The 23,027-nt window shown below is 41.8% G+C and overlaps 1 protein-coding gene across 1 annotated transcript in view; it reads left to right on the forward strand.

The window, feature by feature from the left end:
• The first annotated feature begins 4,402 nt into the window (after positions 1-4,402).
• Positions 4,403-23,027, forward strand: part of cubn (cubilin (intrinsic factor-cobalamin receptor)) — a 63,613-nt gene continuing 44,988 nt past the window's right edge. The window contains exons 1-20 of the mRNA XM_074621961.1: positions 4,403-4,634; positions 5,163-5,292; positions 8,288-8,380; positions 8,611-8,649; positions 8,742-8,843; positions 9,423-9,526; positions 10,177-10,303; positions 11,989-12,157; positions 12,878-13,009; positions 13,915-14,010; positions 14,757-14,881; positions 15,116-15,308; positions 15,563-15,681; positions 17,258-17,492; positions 17,862-18,043; positions 18,896-19,058; positions 19,698-19,888; positions 21,446-21,602; positions 21,765-21,940; positions 22,749-22,914. Of these exons, the coding sequence (XP_074478062.1) occupies positions 4,513-4,634; positions 5,163-5,292; positions 8,288-8,380; positions 8,611-8,649; positions 8,742-8,843; positions 9,423-9,526; positions 10,177-10,303; positions 11,989-12,157; positions 12,878-13,009; positions 13,915-14,010; positions 14,757-14,881; positions 15,116-15,308; positions 15,563-15,681; positions 17,258-17,492; positions 17,862-18,043; positions 18,896-19,058; positions 19,698-19,888; positions 21,446-21,602; positions 21,765-21,940; positions 22,749-22,914 (2,821 nt within the window). The 5' untranslated portion in view covers positions 4,403-4,512. The remainder of the gene's footprint in view (positions 4,635-5,162; positions 5,293-8,287; positions 8,381-8,610; positions 8,650-8,741; positions 8,844-9,422; positions 9,527-10,176; positions 10,304-11,988; positions 12,158-12,877; positions 13,010-13,914; positions 14,011-14,756; positions 14,882-15,115; positions 15,309-15,562; positions 15,682-17,257; positions 17,493-17,861; positions 18,044-18,895; positions 19,059-19,697; positions 19,889-21,445; positions 21,603-21,764; positions 21,941-22,748; positions 22,915-23,027) is intronic.

Here is a 23,027-nt window from a genome sequence, read left to right on the forward strand (position 1 = left end):
TGTATTTTCAAAGTATGAACATTAACTGGCTAACCAGTTTCTCTCTTTCATTTCCTCTTTCTCTCTCTCTTCTTTTAAGTTCATCCCATCTTCATCTACAAATGGATGGTAAGATGTAAATGAGATCCTTATTACAGCATAGTTCATCAAGCTGCTGCTGGAGCGACATCAATGGCTTGATGAATGTGCATGCAAATTTGTTAATTAAGTTAATTATTCTGCTGGAAATCCATTTGTCTTGCTGAGAAAATCTTTTAGTGTGTTTCGGTCATTAGTCACTTGCAATGCTATTTAAAAAACACTTTGGTTCATTCCTTTTTTAAGAGGAAAAGAAAAAGGAAAGTTCAACTGCTACTAGGACTGGTTACTTACTTGATACCTTAAAAGTACTGTCCAAAATAACCCAGAACCAAGAAGTATTGAAACTTCTCCAGTCAAACAGTTGATCCTTTTTCTGCCCAGATAAATAAAAACAGACTAATTGTATGGTTTTACTGACAGCCAGCAGGTGAAAAAATCCAAATGAGCAGACTACCATGACTCCCTCACTGAACACTGCTTGTGTGATAGGTAGACTATTATTGAAGAAAGCTGATCAGCTATAAATAAACTTCTAGTAATAAAAGCAGTTGGTTTTTTTTTACATAAAAGATTAATTAATTGTTAAATGTGTCATACAAATAACTGAAATCCATGAAGGGTTAAAAACATTTAAAAGGTTTGAGTGTTAAAAGCAAAGTCTTTTTAAAAAGATTAAAAACACTTTAAAAAGTTTTTCTTTAAAACCTCTCTAAATGTAAGGAGATCTTCCTGTCAGTAGCTCATCTGTGATCTACCTGTTAAGTCTGTTGTGAGATCGATTAATTATACCTGCCTAGGCCTGAAGGGGAAGCTCGCGACTACGATGCCTATTCAGGTAAAGAAATAAGTATTTCATACTCAAACTTTCGGATGTGTTAGCTAAGTTGTTGCGTTCCGGTTTATTAATATGCTGAGCTAATGTCCAGTGTTTTGTTAGTTTTATTGTCATTTTACGAGCCTGAAGTGAAACACTGTTCAAGCTAGTTAGCTCTGTTTGATCTGCCGCTTTAATAGCGCCACACGATGGCAGTGCAGCGCGACTCATCGCGTGTGTATGTAGGCTGTGTGAAGACATAGTATGAGACAGTGAAGTGTATATTTGTGTTTAAACTTAAACCTGATGCATTTGTGTGTTAATTATAAAGTGATTGTTTAAGACAATGAATCTAAGGACAGAGGAAATTTAGAGTAATTTATGTCTTACAGGATATTTTTGTTTAATTCCTTTTGCTGAGATAATTAATGTTTATTGATTTATAGACTTGTTTGCAGTAATATTTAACCTGTTATATTGAATTTATCCTGTTTGATAGAAAGTGACAGATGTGAATTTGTTTGTTTACCTAAAGAATGTTAAGCAAAGAAGAAAATAATATTGTTAATTTGACCTAGTATGAAAATGCACATAAATGCAAAGCATTATAAATTAAAAGAATTTATTTCACTGTAAATATTGTTTAAGTGAATTAAAGATTCTCATGAGACTGCCAGAGAGTAAGCATCGTGTCACGAGTTTCACTACAAATATTCCCCTTATTCAGGGCACAACACTTGCAGCAGGGCATTCGTGGTGATGAAGTTTAGCAATCTTGCACCCTTGAAGACCTCAATATTGCTGCAGGCCCAAGTACATGCACAGCTCCTGGCTCAGAGCTGCTATGAACTCTGTAGACTCTGAAAGGAGAGAAGTCGTGAAGGACAGACCTAGGCCACAACCCAAAGGAGAATATCAGGCAAGCTAAGGAGTCTCAACCCAACATGGAGACCACTACTTCTTCTAAGCCAACCTAGAAACCAGCTGGTACAACCTCATTATTTCCTTGGTGCTCTCTAGTTGAGTGTCTGCATTATGACAAGGTCTGTGGCTGTATTCGAAACCGCATACTATACTAGTAGTACGTACTGATTTGGCCAAAATGTAGTATGTAGTATGCAGTATGCGAACAAAAGCAAAATCTCCAGTATGCCAAAAATACCCGGATGACGTACTGATTTGGAAAAATTCTCCAGGATGCATCGGACCAGTCTAGCTCGCCTACTGTATCCCACAATGCAAAGCGCCGGAACAGCACAGGCTACGGGTATAAAAACAGCAGCCAAAAGCTGCTCTTTTTTTACGTTTTTTGTAGCCATTTCAACACTAAATTCACTTCTGAAAGTTTTTGAGGCGAGAAATCAACTGTGTAGATTATTAATATCGGCAGTTTTACGAAGTTAGATGGCGAATCGAACATTTGTTCCACCGTTGTCGGAGTTTAGAAGCTCCACAGAATACCGTGACAGCCAGCGAGCGCCTGCCCGGGTCGCTGCCAGCAAGCCGGGTAGTCACGCTCAGAGACCGCTATGAGCTGCTGGAGCTCACTCCGGTCTCGTAGACAAGAGGCTTTTATTTCCTTGTTGACGGATAGTTTGTTTAAATATCACAACACAGATGTCCATTATAAATTAACAGGAACCTGTGTTTATTTGCCTTTTTTCCAGTTAAAAAGCTCCACAATCGCCCGCGGGCCCTAATATTCCGTCGTACCGTCGTACCATAGACCTACAACAATGATAAATGAAAATGTAAACAGAAAAAAGTTATTCATTTCCATTTTTAAAAATCCACAGGGAGCCACTGGAGAGGGGCTAAAGAGTTACACCGGAGCCGCAGGTTGCTGACCCCTGGTCTGGTCTTTACTGCAGGTCTTAGCCCTGGGCATGGAGCTGTTAAACACTGTACAGGGATTTAATGGATTCAACTCATTAACTCATTAACGCATTAATTTTCTCATTATCTTAATGTTCAATTTTCAAGGTTCAAGGGACAGGTTTTTAGATCAAATGCTGGGTGTTGAAGTACATTTCAATAATTTTGTTTTTTATTGGTGTCATCTAGTGTTTGTACATTGTATCTATACTGTACATCTAGCCATTAAAGGTGCTGCTGAGATGGAATTGGGGGATCAGAGTCCTGTACTACAAAATCATAGGCAGGCTAGTCATAACCACTGTAATGTGAGGGTTGGTGAGGACTCCTCTACTGGAGGGCATTGTAACAGTGCTGATGGTATTCCCATCATAAAAAACATGCCACCTTAGCGGAGTTGTTAACTTTATTGGCTGTTTCACATGATTTCACAGAACTGTGTGTGCGCGTGTTAGAAGATGTCATTTAAGGAAATACTAAGCAGGTGGTTATAAGACATGAAGACAGAATTTTGATAGATTTTTCCATGAGTGAGGTTTATAATGAATAATAACACATGTATGTGCATGAAAAGAGCTTTGTACGTTGTGTAAAACTGGTCAGGATTAATATTTTGGACTACAAGCGGTCAAGCCTGAATAGAGAGGGATGACACATTTCTGTAGTCCAACAGGAAGTGATCATCTCCCTGGTTTCCTCCACTGAGAGGAAGTGATCATCTCCCTGGTTCCCTCCACTAACAGGAAGTGATCATCTCCCTGGCTCCCTCCACTAACAGGAAGTGATAATCGCCCTGGTTCCCTCCACTAACCTCCACTTCATGATTTATGAAGTTTGAATGCAATCACCAGAAGTAAAAAGCTAACGTTAGGCTATCAACAAACTACACCACGGTCACATGACTCCACATCACCACCACTAAGCTAAAGGTGGACAAGTGTTCGGTGTGATGACGTTTAGTAGTGTCAGTTAGCCACTTGTTATTAAGACACGTACAACTAGTGTTAACCACAGACCTTATTTCAGGCATCTAACTAAAAACCCAACGAACTCACTGAGACGAGGGAACCCGAAGTCCAGAAGTTCTGACTCATTTCGGGGTTTTAGGAGTCCTGCAAAACTCAACGAGCACAACTGAGCAGCCTGACGCTGGTTATATATCACGCTAGTTGTGAGTGTTTAGTGATACAACCGCTCGAAGTTGCCGAAGTAAGAACATGTTGAATACACATTGGGGTTTTAATAATACATAATACAGGAATAACATAATAATAATGAGGTAAAATAATACATGATCAATAATAATGCTAGGGATAGTATTATTGAGAATTTCACAAAATCAATTCTCATGTCAATCCTTTTGAAATATAATTTATTATAAATCGTGTTCCAGAGAAAATACAACTTACTTCTGTATAAATATGGTAAAATTATTGTATGAGTATAATTTTAGCTTTCTATTATCTATCATCATTATTATTATATTATCTTATATCCATCCTCACAGTGACAGCCCCATTCTGACATCTGCACACAGCACACGCACACAAAGTCACACGTAGCAGGTTACTCATCTCCTACCATCATGTGATGGACATAACAAAGTTAACCAGCTTTGGTATAAATTCAGATGTAATTTATGGTCAGGTCAAAGTCTTGGCAATGAGCATTAAAGTGTGGCAGCACGTCAAAACCCCAGTATAGCTGTTTTAGAGTGTCCATGCGACACATCTCTTTTTTCTATGGCTGGGACACTACGGCTGTCATGGCTATTCTTCATGCTCATGTTCCTTCTGGTGGGACTACAAGGAGAGCCAGGAGACACGGCACAAAAGAGAGACAAGAGGAGCGTCAGCAACGACCAGTGAGTTGGATGAGCTTTATAGAGATCAAACAGGGATGTCTTATATAGTGATGAATCTAAAACGATGGCCTCCGCCAGTATTACTCATCTTACATTACTGTTTTTGTTTACATTTTAATTTTTATTTATCATTGTTGTAGGTCTATGGTACGACGGTACAACGGAATATTGAGGCCAAATTGAGGGGGGAAAAAATCTGAGATTCGAGACTATTCTCGTAATGTTGCGACTTTTTTCTCGTAATATTATGATTTTATTCTGGAAATCTTTTTCCCTCAATCTGGCCCTAATACTCCGTAGCACATTTGCACTTTGGCCCTCACTGCATTAGACTTTTATACTAAATACTTAGACTATAAACTGTGTTACCTTCATCACAATGCTCAAATGTTTTGTGGCTCCAGACAGATTTCTTTTTTTCTTTTTTGCCTAAAATGTCTCTTTTGATAGTAAAGGTCGCTGACCCCTGCCCTAAACCTATTCAATGACCATAACCCCTGATTAACCTGCTGCTTTGACACCGTATAGGGCTCGTATGCTGTCAGATGATGGACATCTTGTCTTCACGACTGGTGTCAATAAAGAGATCCGCTTCCAGACGTCAGCATCGGGCCGGGTTAAAGTGAATAATGAAGACCTCACACAACTCTTGAGTCAGGTGAGCTCAGACTTCTTCCATTACTAAAGAAAACATGTGCACACTTCATGTGATGGAATTACAATGGTCCGGTGCGTGATGAGATCAAACGTGGGGTTCAGTGAGTAAATGTCTGACACCGACAAACAGATATAACTCTTATGATGACTTCTATTTGACTTCATGGTGTCAACAACCAGGAAGCATACTGTACAAGTCTGGTGTTTCCAAACATGTTCCCATCCCACCAGCCCAAGAATAACCTCACAATCTTCCTATGCTACAGGCCTTCCTCGCAGAGTTACATGTTCCTAAACAAACCATTGTGTTATCCAACCAGTAGAGCTGCTAACTCCAGTTCTGAAAGGTTCTGGCCATCTTGGCATGTTCAGCTACGTTAGTGCCCAGTATTGTAATCTCTGAGGTTTGGTTTTTATTTGTTGAAACTAGAGATCTGGTTGTTCTGGCACCACTACAGCAAACTCATTAGCTTATCCAAACAACCCAGGAAACATCCCCCTTCTGTAATTGTCTCATTAAAACTTCTTATCAGCTTTTACTCAACGGGAAGCCTGCTGCTCGTCATATGAGGCTGTGAAAGATTAACAGGTAGGGAAGCAGACGCAGCGCTTTGGACAGGACCAAAGTTCAAGGGGAGTCGCACGCACACATACACACACACGCACACGCATACACACACAATCTTTTCATCAAATGTCTGAAGTCTTGTGTTTCCATTTCTTGTATCTGAATCATTGTAAGATGTTCATAGATGTGGGTACTGTATGTGCTCAAACCTGAAATGAACCAAGAGACCAATAAACAGCAGCATATTTGAAGCGGTTGGTATTTATTGATTAAAGATTTCAAACATCACAGAATTAAAAAACAAATCAGATATGTTGGGCTGGCAGCATATTTTGTTCTGAGGGTTTACCTTCTGTGGATATATTCTGTGGTAAGGTGGGTTGTACAGCCGCCTGTATGAGAGTGAACCAGAACAGTACAGATGTGGGCCGGACGGATAAACAGTTTTTACATTGGTTTTAAAGGTCCCATATTATAAAAAAGTGAGATTTTCATCATCATTTTTATATTTTATTATAAAGCAGGCTTAAGTCCTATATAAATACTGTGAAAGTATCGAAACGCTCAATCCACAGGGAAATACACAGCCCGTATTCAGAAACTCTGCATTTGAAACAAGTGATGTCACAAATATACAATATTTAGACCCTTTAGACAGATTTAAATGTAAACATTCTAAATGTGTCCCAGTTTACTCCTGGACCCAAGCTGTTGCCTGGCAACGCAATCCTGTTGCAATTTCGTCGAAATGCACTAAAACGAAGCGTTTCAGACAGAGGGTAAATACAGGTATATTCAGGCCGACAGAATGAGTAATATAAAGTTTTTTTTTAACATACAAACATGTTCTAGTAGAAACAAAAAATAAAATTCTGAACATGAATATGAGCACAATATGGGACCTTTAATATCCAGGAAGAATCCTCAATGTATGAGAACTTTGCGGAGGCCTGCCACACCTTCATCAAATGCTTTTGCAGATCCGAGCACATCATCAAGATACAAGATACAGCAATTGTCTCTGAACTCGTCTCTTCCGGTCTGTGAAATCATGCAGATACCGTTGGGAGCACCGGAGGACACAGAGGAACACGACTTTTTCATATTACCTGTCTCATGCACTACTGTCAGGATATAGTGACCGTTTTATAAAAAGTAACTTCTACCCACTGCTGCTTTAAGACACAAAGACCTTGAGGAACACCATAGAAAAAAGTCACGCTGTGATTTGGGATCAAAAACTTTTGACATTTGGAGATTTCATTCTAGCCAGGAAAGCCATCCATCCTCTGAATGCTCTAGGTGTCTAATTTAGAAATGGGCCTAGTTCCCCTTTAATATAATTCTAAATTAATGCATGACAAACAAATCTCTGGTATTATTTATCATTATTATACGGTATAAGGTCAGAGGTTGGATAGAACAGTTTTAAAATGCTGTTATAAATGTGCTTGGCTTGAGAGGCCGCTATGTGGGGATAGCTCCACGCTGGCAATGTCAGGTGACCCGAGTGTAGGAAGACAACTATAGACACGCCCGATGTGAAGTGGGGCTGATGCCTGTTGCCCCACTGCAAGTATTGTTATCTGCATGTGCTTGGAGTTGGTAGAAGTTCCTATTTCTTTGACAGAAGAGAGGAACTGTGGTCACCATGAACGATGTGGATTCTCTCCTACTGCACAAGTTAGAGAGTCTGCCTTCTGAATAAAAGTTTAAGATTTAAAGGAGCAGTGTGTAGGATGTGGCGGTATCTATCGGTGAGGTTGCAGATTGCAACCGACTGAAGCCTCTCTCATGTGCCAAGTGTGTAGAGAGCTATGGTGGCCGACGTGAGAATCTATATAGATATTATTATATTATATTCCATTTAAGGACCAGGCTCTCAGGATCTCAAGCATCTTTCTGAGAGGAGTACCAAACATGAAAGTAGGAAGATGACGTGGTAAAGTTGAGCTTGCTCAGCAGAACAAACAGGTACAAGTTGAGGACAACAGGTTATCTGCTCAGCGGGATTATCACCTGTGTTAAACTGTGTGGGAAATGTGAAATAGCGCTTTATGTCAAAGTGTAAAACTCTTCTTGTTGCCCCACCATGTTGTTCCATCTAAAAACACCCCTGGATTTGATTATGTGAGTTTTACATCATAAACTTCAATTTGAAAACTTAAAAAAAAAGTTAAATTAATAGATTATTAGATGTGTCACAAATTGATTAATGATAAAGGCTGCCCAAATTGAACATAAATAATACAAAATATGGAAACATGAAAGAATAATCTTACATTCATGAAGAAGAAATAATAACGGTAAACCAGACCACACTGTGCTCATTTCTTTAATGTAGGTGGAGCTTTTCTTCAGGAACCATTTAGTCTTCAGCTGTTGTGTAGTTTATATACAGTAAACGTCTGTGACTGTCTGATTTCAGATCAAAACCAACAAAGAAGAAATTAATGCCATCAAGGATGGAGGTGCAGTTCCCCCCGATATCACCAACAAACTGAACCAGCTGGATGCCGGGGTAGGACATTAAAAGCTACTCATCATGTTGTGTAGTTATTTTTATGTCATTTATTTTTTACTTATTGAGTTCTCTTGAATTTTCCCTCCATTTCTTGATGGAATTATTTTGATGCAATCAACCCCACTGCGGGTTTATGATAAAAGCTCTGTAGAATAATAACTTATTCTTAATCTGAATGTACTGTAGCCATGCAACATATGTCCAATGCTTCTTTCCTTGCTTTCCAGGTGTCAACACTTCAGACTAAAGTGACTGCACTTGAATCGGTAAGACATTTAGAGCTGTTTGTTGTAGTGGCTCAAACTCCGGACCGAACCGTACATGACATGTTTCTGTCCTCTCGTCTGTCCTCCTCCAGATGGTCCAGACGTTGTTCTGCAACAGTAACCCCTGTCAGAATGGAGGAACATGTCTGAACCTACTCAACTCGTACCACTGTGTGTGTCCCAACAACTGGGCTGTGAGTTCCACACTGTTTCTCACATTATGGGGGTGTTAATTGCTGTTGGCTATGTATTAATTGTAGACATTATTCAGTACCAATTAATATTAGTGATACCGGTGCTGCTTAAAATCAAGTACAGTCCGCACAACTCCATATTCTTAGAGTTTCATTCCATATATTCAGGATTTCATTCAATATTCTCAGGATTTCACATTATATATATATATATAATAATTTCCTGAACGGCATGCCATAATATATATATATACAGTGACCGGACAGTGACAGTATAGTGACAGTACAGTATGTTGTCTGTCTCCAGATCAGCAGATAGCAGAATTCAGCCAGTAGAGGGCAGTCGCTATGCATATTTATAACACAATCTGTAGTATTCAAAGTGTGAATATTTGGACCTGAATCCATTAGTAACACTTCTAAATACCCAGATATACATATGTTTGTTTTTTGTTAGTTTGGAGGTTTAGTTTACACTTTACAGTTTGGTCTCATCTAGTATGTAGTTGATATCTTCAGCTGATTCTGAACCATGTGTCTGTTTCTTCTGGTGTGTTTGTGTGTGTGTGTGTGTATCAGGGTCCTAACTGTGGAACAGATGTGAATGAATGTCAGGTGTATTCAGGAACATCTCAGAGTTGTCAGAATGGAGCAACCTGTGTCAACGCACCTGGATCATTCACGTATGTCTGAAGCTTCCTATAATACTCTATTGATACGCTGTTGTTGTAACCCTAAACCTGACCCTAACCCTAACCCTGACCCTAACCCAAACCTAACCCTAAACCGGACCCTAACCCTAACCCTAACCCTGACCCTTATCCAAATGAAGCACACTTGCATGCGCACACACACACTCATAAATAAAGGAAGGATGAAGTTGTGCTTCACCTCCACACAAAGCAGTGCAGAGTAGAAAAACTACCTGATCAGCCCACCAGAGGGCGGGAGAGAGATTCACAGAGCAGTTGTCTCTGAATGTGATGTCCCAGTCAGACGGTCCATTGAGTGCAGGGTCAGTCTGTAAAGACTTTAGTTTGTGGTGTTCACAGCGTTAATAAAAAATGTAATTTGACAAACATATCAGTAATGTCCTAGTTTCTCAGGACACACTGAACACCTTACAGTATTCACAGAGCGTCGACAGTGACTTATTGGACTCTATGAAAGACAGTGACAGTGAGATCTGTGAAGTCTTCTGAAAGACAGAAGTCTCTCTAGAACCTTTTAATGTTGTAAGGACCTCAAATTAAATTTAAATCACCTCATTGAGGTGGGAAAGGAATGATTCCATAGAACCAAGATAAAAGATGAAACTTTTGATTCTGTGCAGTTGTAGCTGTTCTCCAGAATGGTCCGGGACGTTGTGCACGGTGCGCTTCGATGACTGCAGGAATGCAGGACAGGACCTGTGTGTACACGGAACATGTATCGATGCAGACCGGGTCACACCTGGACAGGTAACCCAGTCACTTCACAAGTTCTTCCTTGTGAGAACTGAGAAACTGTGTTCAGCATCAACTGAACAGAGAGTGAAAATCAATGAATTAGATTTAATTTAGCTCTTGAGAGGACAACTGCAAAAAGAAACACACACAAGAAAACCAGAAACAAACAGAGAGAAAGAGAGTTTTGATTTGTATTTTCTGTCAAGGTTAAACAAAATGGCAATTGTGTTTTTGGTTATACCTCTATGGCACAGTGTATGGGAGACATTAATGCCAGACTGTAACTGTAACAGCAATATAGTGGCATCTTTATCACAAGAGGGAAACACGGTTGTTACAGTAACTACTGTATATTTGACTGGAAGTAGCAGCAGAACAGCAACTTTTACCAGATTGAATGTGTCAATATTCAGAAGAGTTTTGCAGCTTTATTAGCAGAAGTGATGTTGTGTACTGGAGACACTTCTCTGGGTCCACAGAGGCCCAATAGTCTGAAGGTTTCCTCCTTCCAAACTATCTGATTTCAATATCTTACACAGTAAGTGGCTATTAGATTATACGGTATAGAACAGCAAAGATATGACGCTAGTGAAAACCTCTCTGATTTGTGATGCTTAATGGGAGATATCAAGAGTCCTCCATATATTTACTACATATACATTTGGACATGTCGTTGGGCTTCCATGGCGGTCAGTGTATCTTTTGGTCATTTGATTTTCCTTTTCCAAAAGGATATTCAAATACAACAAAATAAGTGGTTATTTGATTTTCCTTTTTAAAATACAAAAATTTAAATTGAGATACAAGGTGTTTTTCTTTATCAGGGTCAAAAAGGGATGAACTAAACTTAAAAAGAAAATGGGTTGATTTCATTTCTTATGTCTAAAAACAGAATATAAAATCACTAAAAACGACTGTTTTTTCGTATTCTGCGACCGGAAGTTGCGTAAGAGCGCGTATGAGGCATACATCCATGGTATGAGGACGGTGCTGCGTATGAGAGAAAAAAAGTAAAGTTGGAAAGATATTGACAGATTCGAACATCCCGGATCCTGGAGCCGTCGTTTGTGTTTTAACAACGTTTCGTTTATGAGTTATTGATCTAGGAAGTTCTAATCTGTCAATATCTGTCCAACTTTACAGAAGGTAGTTTTACTGCAGTCATGTCTTCTTCCCTGAGACACACTCTTTTATTGTTTAAAAAAACGACGTACTGATCCATGTCCATCACCTTCAGTTACACAGCAGCACCATACATACTTTTTTTTCTCTCATACACAGCACCGTCTTCATACCATGGATGTATGCTTCATACGCGCTCTTACGCAACGTCCGGTCGCAGAATATGAAGAAAAGGGCGTTTTTTCGTATCTCTCTTCTAGTGATTTTATTTTTTGTTTTTAGAAATAGAAAATGAAAATCAATCCATTTTTTTAAGTTTAGTTCATCCCTTACCCTGACAAAGAAAAACGCCTTGTATTTCAAAACCAAAATCAAATAACCACTCATTTTTGTATTTTATTATCCTTATGTGATAGGCAAATCAAATGACCAAAAGATACACTGACCCATGGCATATAGTTACAAACAACTGCTCTTATTTAACAATTCAGTATTATTTCATGTTGTGTTTCCATCATTGTGTTTTGCTGTATATGTGATTTTGAATGACAGGAGTTTGTTTTCCCAATAAACAGCCTAAATATCAGTGCATTTGTGAGAGTGGCTGGGAGGCTCCAGCCGGGAACCCGTCCTGCGTGGCTGACGTTAATGAGTGTAACCTCCCCAACAAACCGTGCTCCTCCAACCCTGCTGTCCCCTGCTACAACACCCAGGGTTCCTTCTACTGTGGAGCCTGTCCTGCTGGTAACACTCAGTAACACACACTCATACTGGGCTCTATATCTGAAGTGAACCAGGCTGTGATTCATTAGTAGACATAAACAAGAACTCAATCCTGGAGTATATGAGGAGTGAGGGTCTCCATCCTTTGGGTGTGTATATACTGTATATCCAGGCATCGGTAAAAAACAAACTAAGAGCCCTACTCTTTGTGGTTGGATTGATTTCCAGTAGTTTTTATACAAATCGATTTCTATATGCACGATTATACACAACGCCACCTAGAGTATAAATAAACCCTGACACATCAACAGACAACACCTGTGTTTCTCTTTACACCAACCTACAACACATCTCTGCACCATCAAGATGGTCTCTTCTGTCACGTAACAGGGATTATATGTGTTATATGTTGTTCAATTAAACGTCTAAATAGATCACATTTCTCTGATTATTTCCAGTACTGGCACTGTGGGCATGTAAATGTTTATGCCCAATATTTTCAATGACTTTAATAACTATAAAAATACTGTAAAAAACACATTTTACTGCAGTTCTAGTCTAACTGCACAGATTTGTCTTTTAAACAACTCTTTGCAAGGACACATGAGTGGCACAGGGCTAAACCATCTGTTCACCACCGCAGTCCAGTAGTGACTGTCCTGACCCTAACCCATGTGAATGTGAATGTGGCTAAATGTATAGCCTGAATAAGTGGATCTAATGACCTCAAATATGTTTCAGGTTGGCAAGGCAACGGCTACAGCTGTCGAGATGTGGATGAATGCTCGGTCAATAATGGCGGCTGCTCCTCTGCTCCTGTGGTGCAGTGCCTGAACACTATGGGCTCCTTCCACTGTGGTCCCTGCCCTCCAGGTATGACGGGAGAAAACCATAGTTACAAATGTCACTACAGTGCTATGAATTCTGCATGACCACCAGAGTGATATCTTGACATCTGCGATGCGTATGCGCAGGAGGTTGAGGCCTTATACCGACAAAGTCACACGTATGACCTCAGTGACTTGATAAAGAAGCCTGACACCCAGCAGTCATCTCCTACAGTATCTTCTTATCAAGAATCTGAATGACAATGAACCCACGGAGCAACACAACATGTCCGCATGTCGAACTCTGCACCAATCAAAAAAAAAGAGTTTCCAGCTGTTGGCATACAGCATTCTAGTAAAGGATGCTCCAGAACCAAGTACTGTCTGAACCCCAACCTGATCGCAGGTGCTCAATAGTGAGTCTTAAACACACAGCCGAAGGCGATCTCGGTGGAGTCAGGATGAAAAAGGAAATGATTGCTGGGTCTAAAGTTCCTTTATCATGTCGCTTGTGTCGCCTGGTCATACGTGTAACTTTGTTGGTATAAGGTCTCAAAACTCTGGATATCGAAGTATTAGATATCAGCCCGGTCACACGAAGAGGAGTATGAATGACATAATGATAATGCACAAGTCAAAAGCGTGCAATAAGAACGCCATTCTTGCTGGCGTGTCATTTGTACACCATGTAGTCTGTTCTGACTGCAATGTAAATGCATCCACGTAGATATGCTACGCTCAGAGTGACGTAGGATAAAAAGAGAGAAAGATTAAGGAGGGAGGGGAGGTGGACGGGTCCAACAAACACAGGACTTGAACCAGGAGGACGCCATTTGAGACCGCTGTTTTGTTTTGTAGATCCGTGGTCCTGAGCAGTAAAAGACATCAACAACCACAACAAAAAATGCCACAATCTGCCTGAATTTAAAGAGAAATGTTGTATTTGTGCAGGTTATGAGGGAGATGGGAGGACATGCAGTCAGACCAACATCTGTGCTAACAACAATGGAGGCTGTCACCCGTTAGCTACCTGCTCCTCCAGCCCAGGTAAAAACAAACATGCATGATTTTATTACTTGTGTCATCTCCATGTGCATAGGGAATATAATCTGTGGTTAAACTGATTAAAGATAATCATGCACAATTGCATCACAACACTGTGCTTCACAAATAGTCAAGGGACATTTGGGATTGGTTGTGGGAGCGGGGAATCGGAAAAAGTGAGACATGTTTCTTGGCTTCCTGAAGGGAGAGTAAGATGACTTTTTTGGGAGAGCAGGCAGGGTCTTTTATTATTTATTTATTTTTTCAATTTTATATTAATTTGATTTAATTCTTCCCTTGTGATATTCATTGTAAAAATAAGAAAAAAAAAATGGTTGCATCAAAAAGATGCTTTGTGTGTGTCACACGTAATAATTGTATATGCACAGGGATGTGAACGATTGATCAACTATCGATTAATCGACGATCGATTAATCGACGATCGATTAATCGACGATCGATTAATCAACGATCGATTAATCAACGATTAACGTATCAGTAGAATGGAGGATTTTAAAAAGCATGTTTCAATGACTCGCATTCACAACCAGAGGTGGTGCTGAGAGGGGTTGTGGAGGTGGTGTTGGGAAAGATGGTGGAGGTGGAGGTGGAGGTGGTGCTGGGAGAGGTGGTGCAGGTGGCGCTTGGAGAGGTGGTGGAGGTGGTGCTAAACTAATGTGGGACATGATTATGTCTTCTTCTTCTTCTTCTTCTTTTTCTTCTCACTCCCTCCCTCCCACGTCCACCAGGCACAAGCCTCCCTATATGTACCTGCCCTCCAGGCTACACAGGCAATGGATATGGACCGGCTGGTTGCACCCCGACGAGCAACGTCTGTTCGACCAACAACCCCTGTGTCAACGGACAGTGTGTGGTGAGTGTGTGTGTGTATGGCTGGTCAGACATGGTGGGATGCTGTGTGGCTATTATGACTAAGATGTTCTCTCTAACTTTATCTGCAATCACTCATTTTAAAGGATCCAAAGCCTGATGTGTCTTCTTCTTCTGTGCCAAAGCTCATGCTCCATGTTGTCCAAAAACTATTAAAGCACATCCAGTAGTAACAACCAATTTATGATGTCTGACGAGTGCACTACTGCTATCTCAGGCCACCTCCTCGAATCCTGGCTACATCTGCAATTGCAACTCTGGCTGGCAAGGAGCAAACTGTGACCAGAACATCAATGAATGCTTAAGCAGCCCCTGTCAGAATGGAGGAACCTGCACCGACGGCATCAACGGATTCACATGTACTTGCACCGCCGAGTGGACCGGCCCACTCTGCCAGAGCCCACAGCAAGGTACTGGAGGGACTGGGGAATAGAGGAGGGGAGGTGAAGGGAAGATGTAGGGAGGGATGGGCCAGAAGGAGGTGGAGAAACTGCAAGGACAAGATGAAGAGAGTAGAATGGATGTGTGGAGACACAGGAAGAAGTTAAGGGACTGGTTGACAGACATTGGGTACTGTGATGGGGGACGTTATTGTTCAATATCGGATCATCACTCACTAAACTATAATCTATTTAACTAATCTATATAATCTATGTGTTCACAGTGTGTGGAGGTGACCTGACGGGTCCTGGCGGTTCCTTCAGTTATCCCAACACCCCAGGTCACGATGAGTACGATCACCTGGTCAGCTGTAACTGGCGAATCCGCGTCAACCCTAACAAGGTCAGCTGCAGTCTCTCTTCCTCTTGCTCTCATTGGTTTACTTCATTTCTGTGATGTCATTCTTGAAAAGAAGTATCTGTATAAGGTCCAGAAGACACAGAACCCTAACCCTGCTGACACAGCACTGGAAGCACTACATTTGATCTATGGTTGCCTAGCAACAATTGTGTTAAACAAGTGAATGGTTACCCATCTAGCAATCACGAAACAACATCTCGTTCGAGATGAGCTGCGCCTCTCCTGGAAAGTAAACGAGATCATGCAGCAGCAGCAGCAGGGGGCGGTGACAAAAAGCTGCGGTCAAGTCGGACAGTTTCCAGCCGTTTCCAGCAGCCTTCACGGAATTTACAGGAAGTCACAGAATAGTTACTTCCTGTTAAATCCGATCTGTAGGCCAATTGTAGTTTTCAGACCACATTGGGATATATTTATATTTGTTTGTAAATCTATGTGGAAATGTGCATTCATCTGGCATTGGATTCTATCCTTTATTATTTTTATATCCAACTTGTAAAGCACTTTGTAATGAGCACTCATTTGATAAGTGTTATATATAGATAACCTTCATTATTATAACAATTATTATTATCAACCACACAAGATGTGTTTGTTAACAGATTAAACCTTCATTGCACAACATGAGACTAATACAATCTAGTATTAAATATTACAATTACACAGAAAGTTGTGACTTTCTACAAAAAGTAGAAAGGCGTTTCCTATAATGCCCTTGGGCTTGCAGTCGGTGGACAGCAACTGCGGCGCCTGGCTCCAAAAACTGCGGCCGCCTCGATCTCGTGAGGTTATCGTTGCCCACGTGTGCATGACGTCAGAGCAAGTCGGCATCAAGTCGGACACAAATCTAACCGGCGTGCATTGCGCGGCGATCGACGGTGATCAATTCTGAGCAGGCCTGACTCATCTCGAACGAGCCCATTATCAACCGGCTGGACTCTTGTTTCTGGTCAGCTGATGATGGTGGCCTGGCTTTGGTTTAGTCTTTACCAACTCCTCACTGTCGTTTAGCTGCTGGATGTTCACCAAACCTTGTGTGCTGGGCAGGTAGTGTACAGTCATTTAAAGAGGACCTATCATGAGTTTGTGCTTTTTCTCTTTCCTGTGGTGTCTTATATAGCTTTTGTGCATGTAAAAGGTTTGCAAAGTTACAAAGCCCAAAGTCCACTCTCCCCAACAGTAACACTGCTCCTGAACTGTCTGAAATGCCTCGCTTCAAGTCCCGCCTTTTCAAGTAACACATTTTGCTTAGTGACTTGTCAAACAAAGGTAGTTAGAGGATTCTGAAGAGTTAATGTTTCTTGAACATTAAAGCATGTAAACTTGTTCAAGTAGAAACCCCAAATATAAGTACACTATGTACCTGAAAATAAGCATGATGGGTCCTCTTTAATCAGAGCAGAACAACTTCTTGAGACCAGCTGAACCACAGAAAGCAGATGTATGTGCTCTGATACCCAAACAAGGAGACAGAGAAGAATGGGCACAGTTAACAATCATGGATGTGATTATATTTCAGATGAGGCAGATTGACTTTGACGATGTGTTCTCTCTTCTTTAGATTGTGCGTATCACCTTTCCTTTCTTTCATCTGGAGAGCAGCACCAACTGCAACTACGACTTCCTTCAGATCCACGACGGGGACAGCGCCTCTGCTCACATGATCGGACGATACTGCGGCCAAAATAACCCACAGGAGCTCTTCAGCTCCCACAATGCCCTCTATTTCTGGTTTCGCTCCGACCACACGATCAGTGCCGATGGCTTCACGGTGGTTTGGCAGTCTCAGGACCCAGGTACAGCTGTTCCATCTGTTCTGGTTTGGTTAATGAGTAATCCTTAACATGTAAGTTAGCAGGTTGTAAGTTTTAACTTAATGACTGGTTGAGAGGTTACCAGGTGTCTGCTTTCATGTAAATAATGGAAGCGGGAGGTGTTTGCCACCACCACACACACACACATACACAAACCTTAAACATCATGGGCTCAATAGTAAAGAATGAGTTAAATTAAAAGTGTTATTATCATTATTATTATTATTAATGTGTGAAATATGTCTACATCTGTATCTGTAGGACCATATTATGTCTCCAAAGTTTTAGTGGTGAAGCTGAAACAGAGGGTTTTGAAGGTTGAACTAACTGTTCATGTCTTTGTCCTCTCAGTGTGTGGAGGCCAACTAACTGCCCCCTATGGCAACATCAACTCCCCCGGTTACCCTGGACAGTACCCACCCAGCCGAGACTGCTACTGGGAAGTGACGGTGGCGCCCGGCCTGCTCATTACCTTTGCATTTGGGACTCTCAGTCTGGAGACGCACGCTGACTGCAGCTTTGACTTCCTAGAGGTGAGATCTGCTGGATGACGTCAAATCAGTCAATAAATCAATCACGTTCAGTCACAGTTGTCCGGTCACGGCCAGACTATGTGGCTCCAAGAAAAACACTTCTTCTACAGCAGAGCTACCCATTTTAATTTAAAGGTATGCTTTTTGTATCAACTAGGTCAGGGGTCAGCAACCTGCTGCTCTTCAGCTCCTCTCCAGTGGCTCCCGGTGGATTTTTAAAAATAATTAGTGGAAATTATTATTTTTGTTTACATTTTCATTTTTATTTATCATTGTTGTAGGTCTATGGTAAGACGGAGTATTAGGGCCACATTGAGGAAAAAAAAAAAATGTGAGATTTCGAGAATAAAGTCACAGTATTATAAAGTAGTAATCTTTCGTGATATTTTCTTTATTTCTCGTAATGTTATGACTTTATTCTTGAAATCTCTGATATATTTCCCCTCAATGTGATCCTGATACTCCATCGTACATTTGCACTTATATACTATATACTTAGACTATGAACGGTGTTACCTTCATCACAATGCTCAAATGTTTTGCGCAGATTTGTTTTTTGTTTTTTGCCTAGAATGTCTCTTTTGATAGTAAAGGTTGCCGACCCCTGAACTAGGTCAATGCTCTTTTAACCACATCCCACCATTTTGTTAACCTGGTTGCCTACCAGAGAAGCTCACTTAGTGCTGTAACTCGGGCACACTTCTTTCTTATGTTTGCTATATTTTGTCAGGTTGGTTCACTGTGTGTCACCAGTGAGTCTACTCTATGCAACCAGCCTACAATGTAGCTTAGCCTTACAACTTTCTTGCAATTGGTATTCTATTTATTGTCTTGTGTTGCCAAATAATGTAGATCCGGGATGGTCTTCTACCTGAAGACCCAGTTCTGGGGAAGTACTGCAGTACTGGATCACCTCCCCCACTACAGACCACCGGTCCAGCTGCATGGATCCACTTCCACTCTGACTTTAGCGTCACGGACCGAGGCTTCCACATCACGTACACGACATCACCAAGTAAGAAACTGTGTATACACCATGTCATCAATTCACCCATTGTACACATACAACTGTCTCATGTGGCATTTATTAGCAGGTTATTCTTGACCTTGGGAGCAGGACAACAGGACAGGACATCTTGTGTTGTAGTGTTATCTGTATACTGACTCAGCTCTGGGTTGTCATGGATCCCGTATGACTGTATGTCTGGTGCATGCTGCTCTCTAGTGGAGCGTCTCTAGTGGAGCGTCTCTAGTGGAGCGTCTCTGTGTCACCGTTTTACTGTCAGCTCAGGGTCTTTATCTGGACATGGAGCTCAAGACTTTAATGCTCAATGGAGAATGATATTTTTGTAGCAGCATACATGGTTACGATAAAAGCTGTGAACTGCTGTAAGTGGTGTGAAAGGGTTCAACCTGTTACTGGATGAATCCTCTTCATTCCATCCTACTATTTTTGATTCTTTTGCTCATTCGTCATAATTTCCACTTTTTTAACAATATGTGCAATATTACTTTATTTGTCACGGACTAAACAGTCCTCGTGGTCCGAGGCCGACTCACATCCCGGTGCCGGTGTGCACCGTCAGCGGCTGAGTGCCACTGAACCCTGCTGTATGTAATGAGCCTCACCCCGGGGTGCGTTGTTGTGTCTCAGGTGACCCCGGCTGTGGTGGTACCTTCACTGACAGCGAGGGCATCATCATCTCCCCCAACTGGCCCAACGACTACGCCCACAACCGCCAGTGTATCTATCTGATCCGGTTGCCAGCAGGAGAGAAGGTGGCCCTCAACTTCACCCACATGAGCCTGGAGACTCACAGCAGCTGCACATTTGACTACGTGGAGGTAGGACCCGTTTATGACTCACTAACATATCTCCTGATTCATTTCTCAAACTGTGCGTAGGTGACGTATTAATACTGTGACGCCATATCTTACAAAACACATCGAGACACAATTTGCTTTGTCAAATGCATTTTTAAAATATAATTGTTTCCTGGATTAGTAGGGATGCACCACTTTTTTCAGACCGAGTACAAGTACTTGGGTACTCGCCGATACCGAGTACCGATACGAGTACTTCTCTGTGCCAAAAGACCCTCGTTAACAGCCAGTTGGAGGGTGTGAGCGACACACGGCAGGCTGGGGAGTCCCGCATACGAGGCGGTGCGCCGCGACTGGCTCTAGGTCGGCTTGGAAAGGCTCGGGGTGAAGGTGCTTCCCGTGGCCGTGGCCAAAGTGTCACCGGGGCGGACTGTCCTTAGTGCGCCCCAACCGCGTCGTGCCCCAAGGGCGGGGCTCAGCCCACGTAAAAGGCGCCAGGGGTCTGCGGCGATGTCGGCAACCCACCCGACTTGAAACACAGACCAAGGAGTCTAACACACGAGTTAGAGGGTGCAAGCAAATCCCCGTGGCACAATGAAAGTGAGGGCCGGCGCACGCTGGCTGAGGTTGGATCCCGGCCCTGCGAGGTCGGGCAGCGTGAGTGCGTCCGATAGGACCCGATAGATGGTGGCGTTAACGTAACGCTGCCATAAAATTGTATCGGAGACGTTTTGCTAGTACGAGTACATGAGCACAGTATCAGACCCGATACCCGATACTGGTATCGGTATCGGTGCATCCCTATTGATTACATTCACTGGCAACGTTTCCTCCAGCCCAACTTGGGTTCTCGTCCCATGGTAGAGAGTTAGGAAGATGTTGACTTTGGTTAAGTACTGAAACATCTACACATGATCTGGATCACATCCCAGCTCATGCTTCAAGTCAGCCATGACTCTGCAATGTTCCATGGAGAGCAGCATCTTTCTCTGACTTTAACCCTCAGAAGAGAGGACATGAATCACACTGTATAGTTGCAGAAGCACATGTTGGAGGGAAACAAATGAAATATTTTGGCAGTAAAGAGTTTGCACATCCATTTAAAATTAAACTTCTCTTGTTAAGATGATGAGATAATATAACTTGGCTGCCACTATTGTTCCTTCAAATTGTGCTAGTGGAAGTTAGCTTTGTATGAACATACTTGTATGAGACAGGGTTGGAAAAACTTCTTTATATTCATAAAAGAACACATTAAGAACATGAAAGAAATCATGTATATGTATCTTTCAGGACCTTCGCCTCACTCAGTTTTCTGAGTGAGTTTTATTTTCTCTGTCTGGGGTTATCTGGAGAGACAAACTAACATGTTGGTGACATTCAAGGGTTACCTCTATAGGCCAGCCAGGATTCACATAAAACATCATCGACATATCAACACAATAAAACTTAGAGCAGAGAAATGGAGCTTTGTTCTCAGTATACATGTACATGTAAGTGTGCAAAGGAAGTGCAAAGAGTGCAGCTCGAGTGCTTTATGCTATTGAGCATTATTAGTAAGATTCACTTTGTTTGCAGGTTCGTGATGGTCGGATGGAGACTGATCCTCTGATAGGGAGGTACTGTGGGAGCGTCCTGCCGGCGCCCGTCCTCTCCTCCTCCAACTTCCTGTGGATTCGCTTCAGGTCCGACAGCTCAGTCAGCCGGGCTGGTTTCAGGGCGGTCTACACCGTCGGTGAGACTCTTTTGAGATTTTCATATCCGTGATACGACGTCATGTTCACGTGTTGTTTGTTCTGTGATATATGAGAAAAGTCCAGTGGGCCACACCCACCTCCATCAGAAGGCTCACATGGGGTTTGAATACATCTCAACCATTAACCCTTTCTCTCCCCAGGTTGTGGAGGTATTTTGTCTGGGACTGGGCAGTTACGCTCTCCTTACCACCCCAATGCCTATCCCCACAACAAGGTGTGTGAGTGGCTCATCAACCAGCCGGAGGGCTACGTGGTCACCCTCAACTTCCTGTCGTTTGACGTGGAGGGAGGCTCCTGCCGTTTTGACTTTGTGGAGGTAAACAAATGTTAAACTCATTCATGAAATCAAACTGTTGGACCTGAATGTAAAAACAAATTCTTCTTTTCTGCACATTTTTACACCATTGTTCTTCTTCCTCTTCTTCTTCCTCTTATTATTATTTTTTTTTTTATTTGTTGGGGTCGGTTATGATAACACTAATAACAAAATTGTGATCAATAAAAAATACAATATTGTTACATATACAGTAGATATAAAGAGTTGTAAGGAATCATAGAGTATCTTTTAGAAAGAGTAGATGTTTACCGGTGAGCTCGGCTCCGTCAACAGAGGTTTTCCTCCGACAAGAAACAGTTGAAGACTTTATTTCCCTCGTCAGCCATCTAAAATGTAAATTAACTCATCAAACAGACTTTTCACTCTTCACTCAGTTCTTCTGATAAATTTGTCACAAAGCAGAACTCAGATTTAATGAAATAACATGATGTAAAAAAAAAATGCATGGACGCGACTGGTAAAATAACAGTAAGGTTACACATCGTACTTTAGTTTATTTAACTTAGTTCACAGAAGAGCTGTTAAAGGTAAATATCAGCCGAAATAAAAAGTCTTTTTTTAGGAGTCATACAAAGTCATATATTATAATTTAGGAGCATCTTCTCTATGACGTGGAACCCAGATCTGTTAAACTGAGGAATATGTTAATGGAGTCTGGCAGTCAGGGTACTTCAACAACTCCAGTGTGTATTTTTGGATCAATGAGCCGTCGGACGGCGGTCCCCGATGTGTGTGACGTTATTGGTTGGATCAGTTCTAACGGTGCACGTTTCCTTCGTCCCTCCAGGTCAGGGACGGCTCCACGTCTAGCTCTCCTCTGCTGGGGACATTTTGTGGCATCAACATCCCCCCCAGGCTCCAGTCCACTCAGAGATCGATGTACATCCGCTTCAAGACCGACTCGTCCATCAGCAACCACGGCTTTGAAGCAGCCTACGGCTCTGCCTTGGAGGGTGAGAGAAATATCCATGTCTAGCACAACATTTTCAACTCTGACTGCCCTCCTATAGGTTAGAAACAACTCTCTTCTATCGCACCACAGATGAAGTCAAATTCAAAAAGTCCA

The sequence above is a fragment of the Sebastes fasciatus genome, chromosome 21, assembly GCF_043250625.1.
Source record: "Sebastes fasciatus isolate fSebFas1 chromosome 21, fSebFas1.pri, whole genome shotgun sequence".
In the NCBI taxonomy this organism is placed as follows: Eukaryota; Metazoa; Chordata; class Actinopteri; order Perciformes; family Sebastidae; genus Sebastes; species Sebastes fasciatus.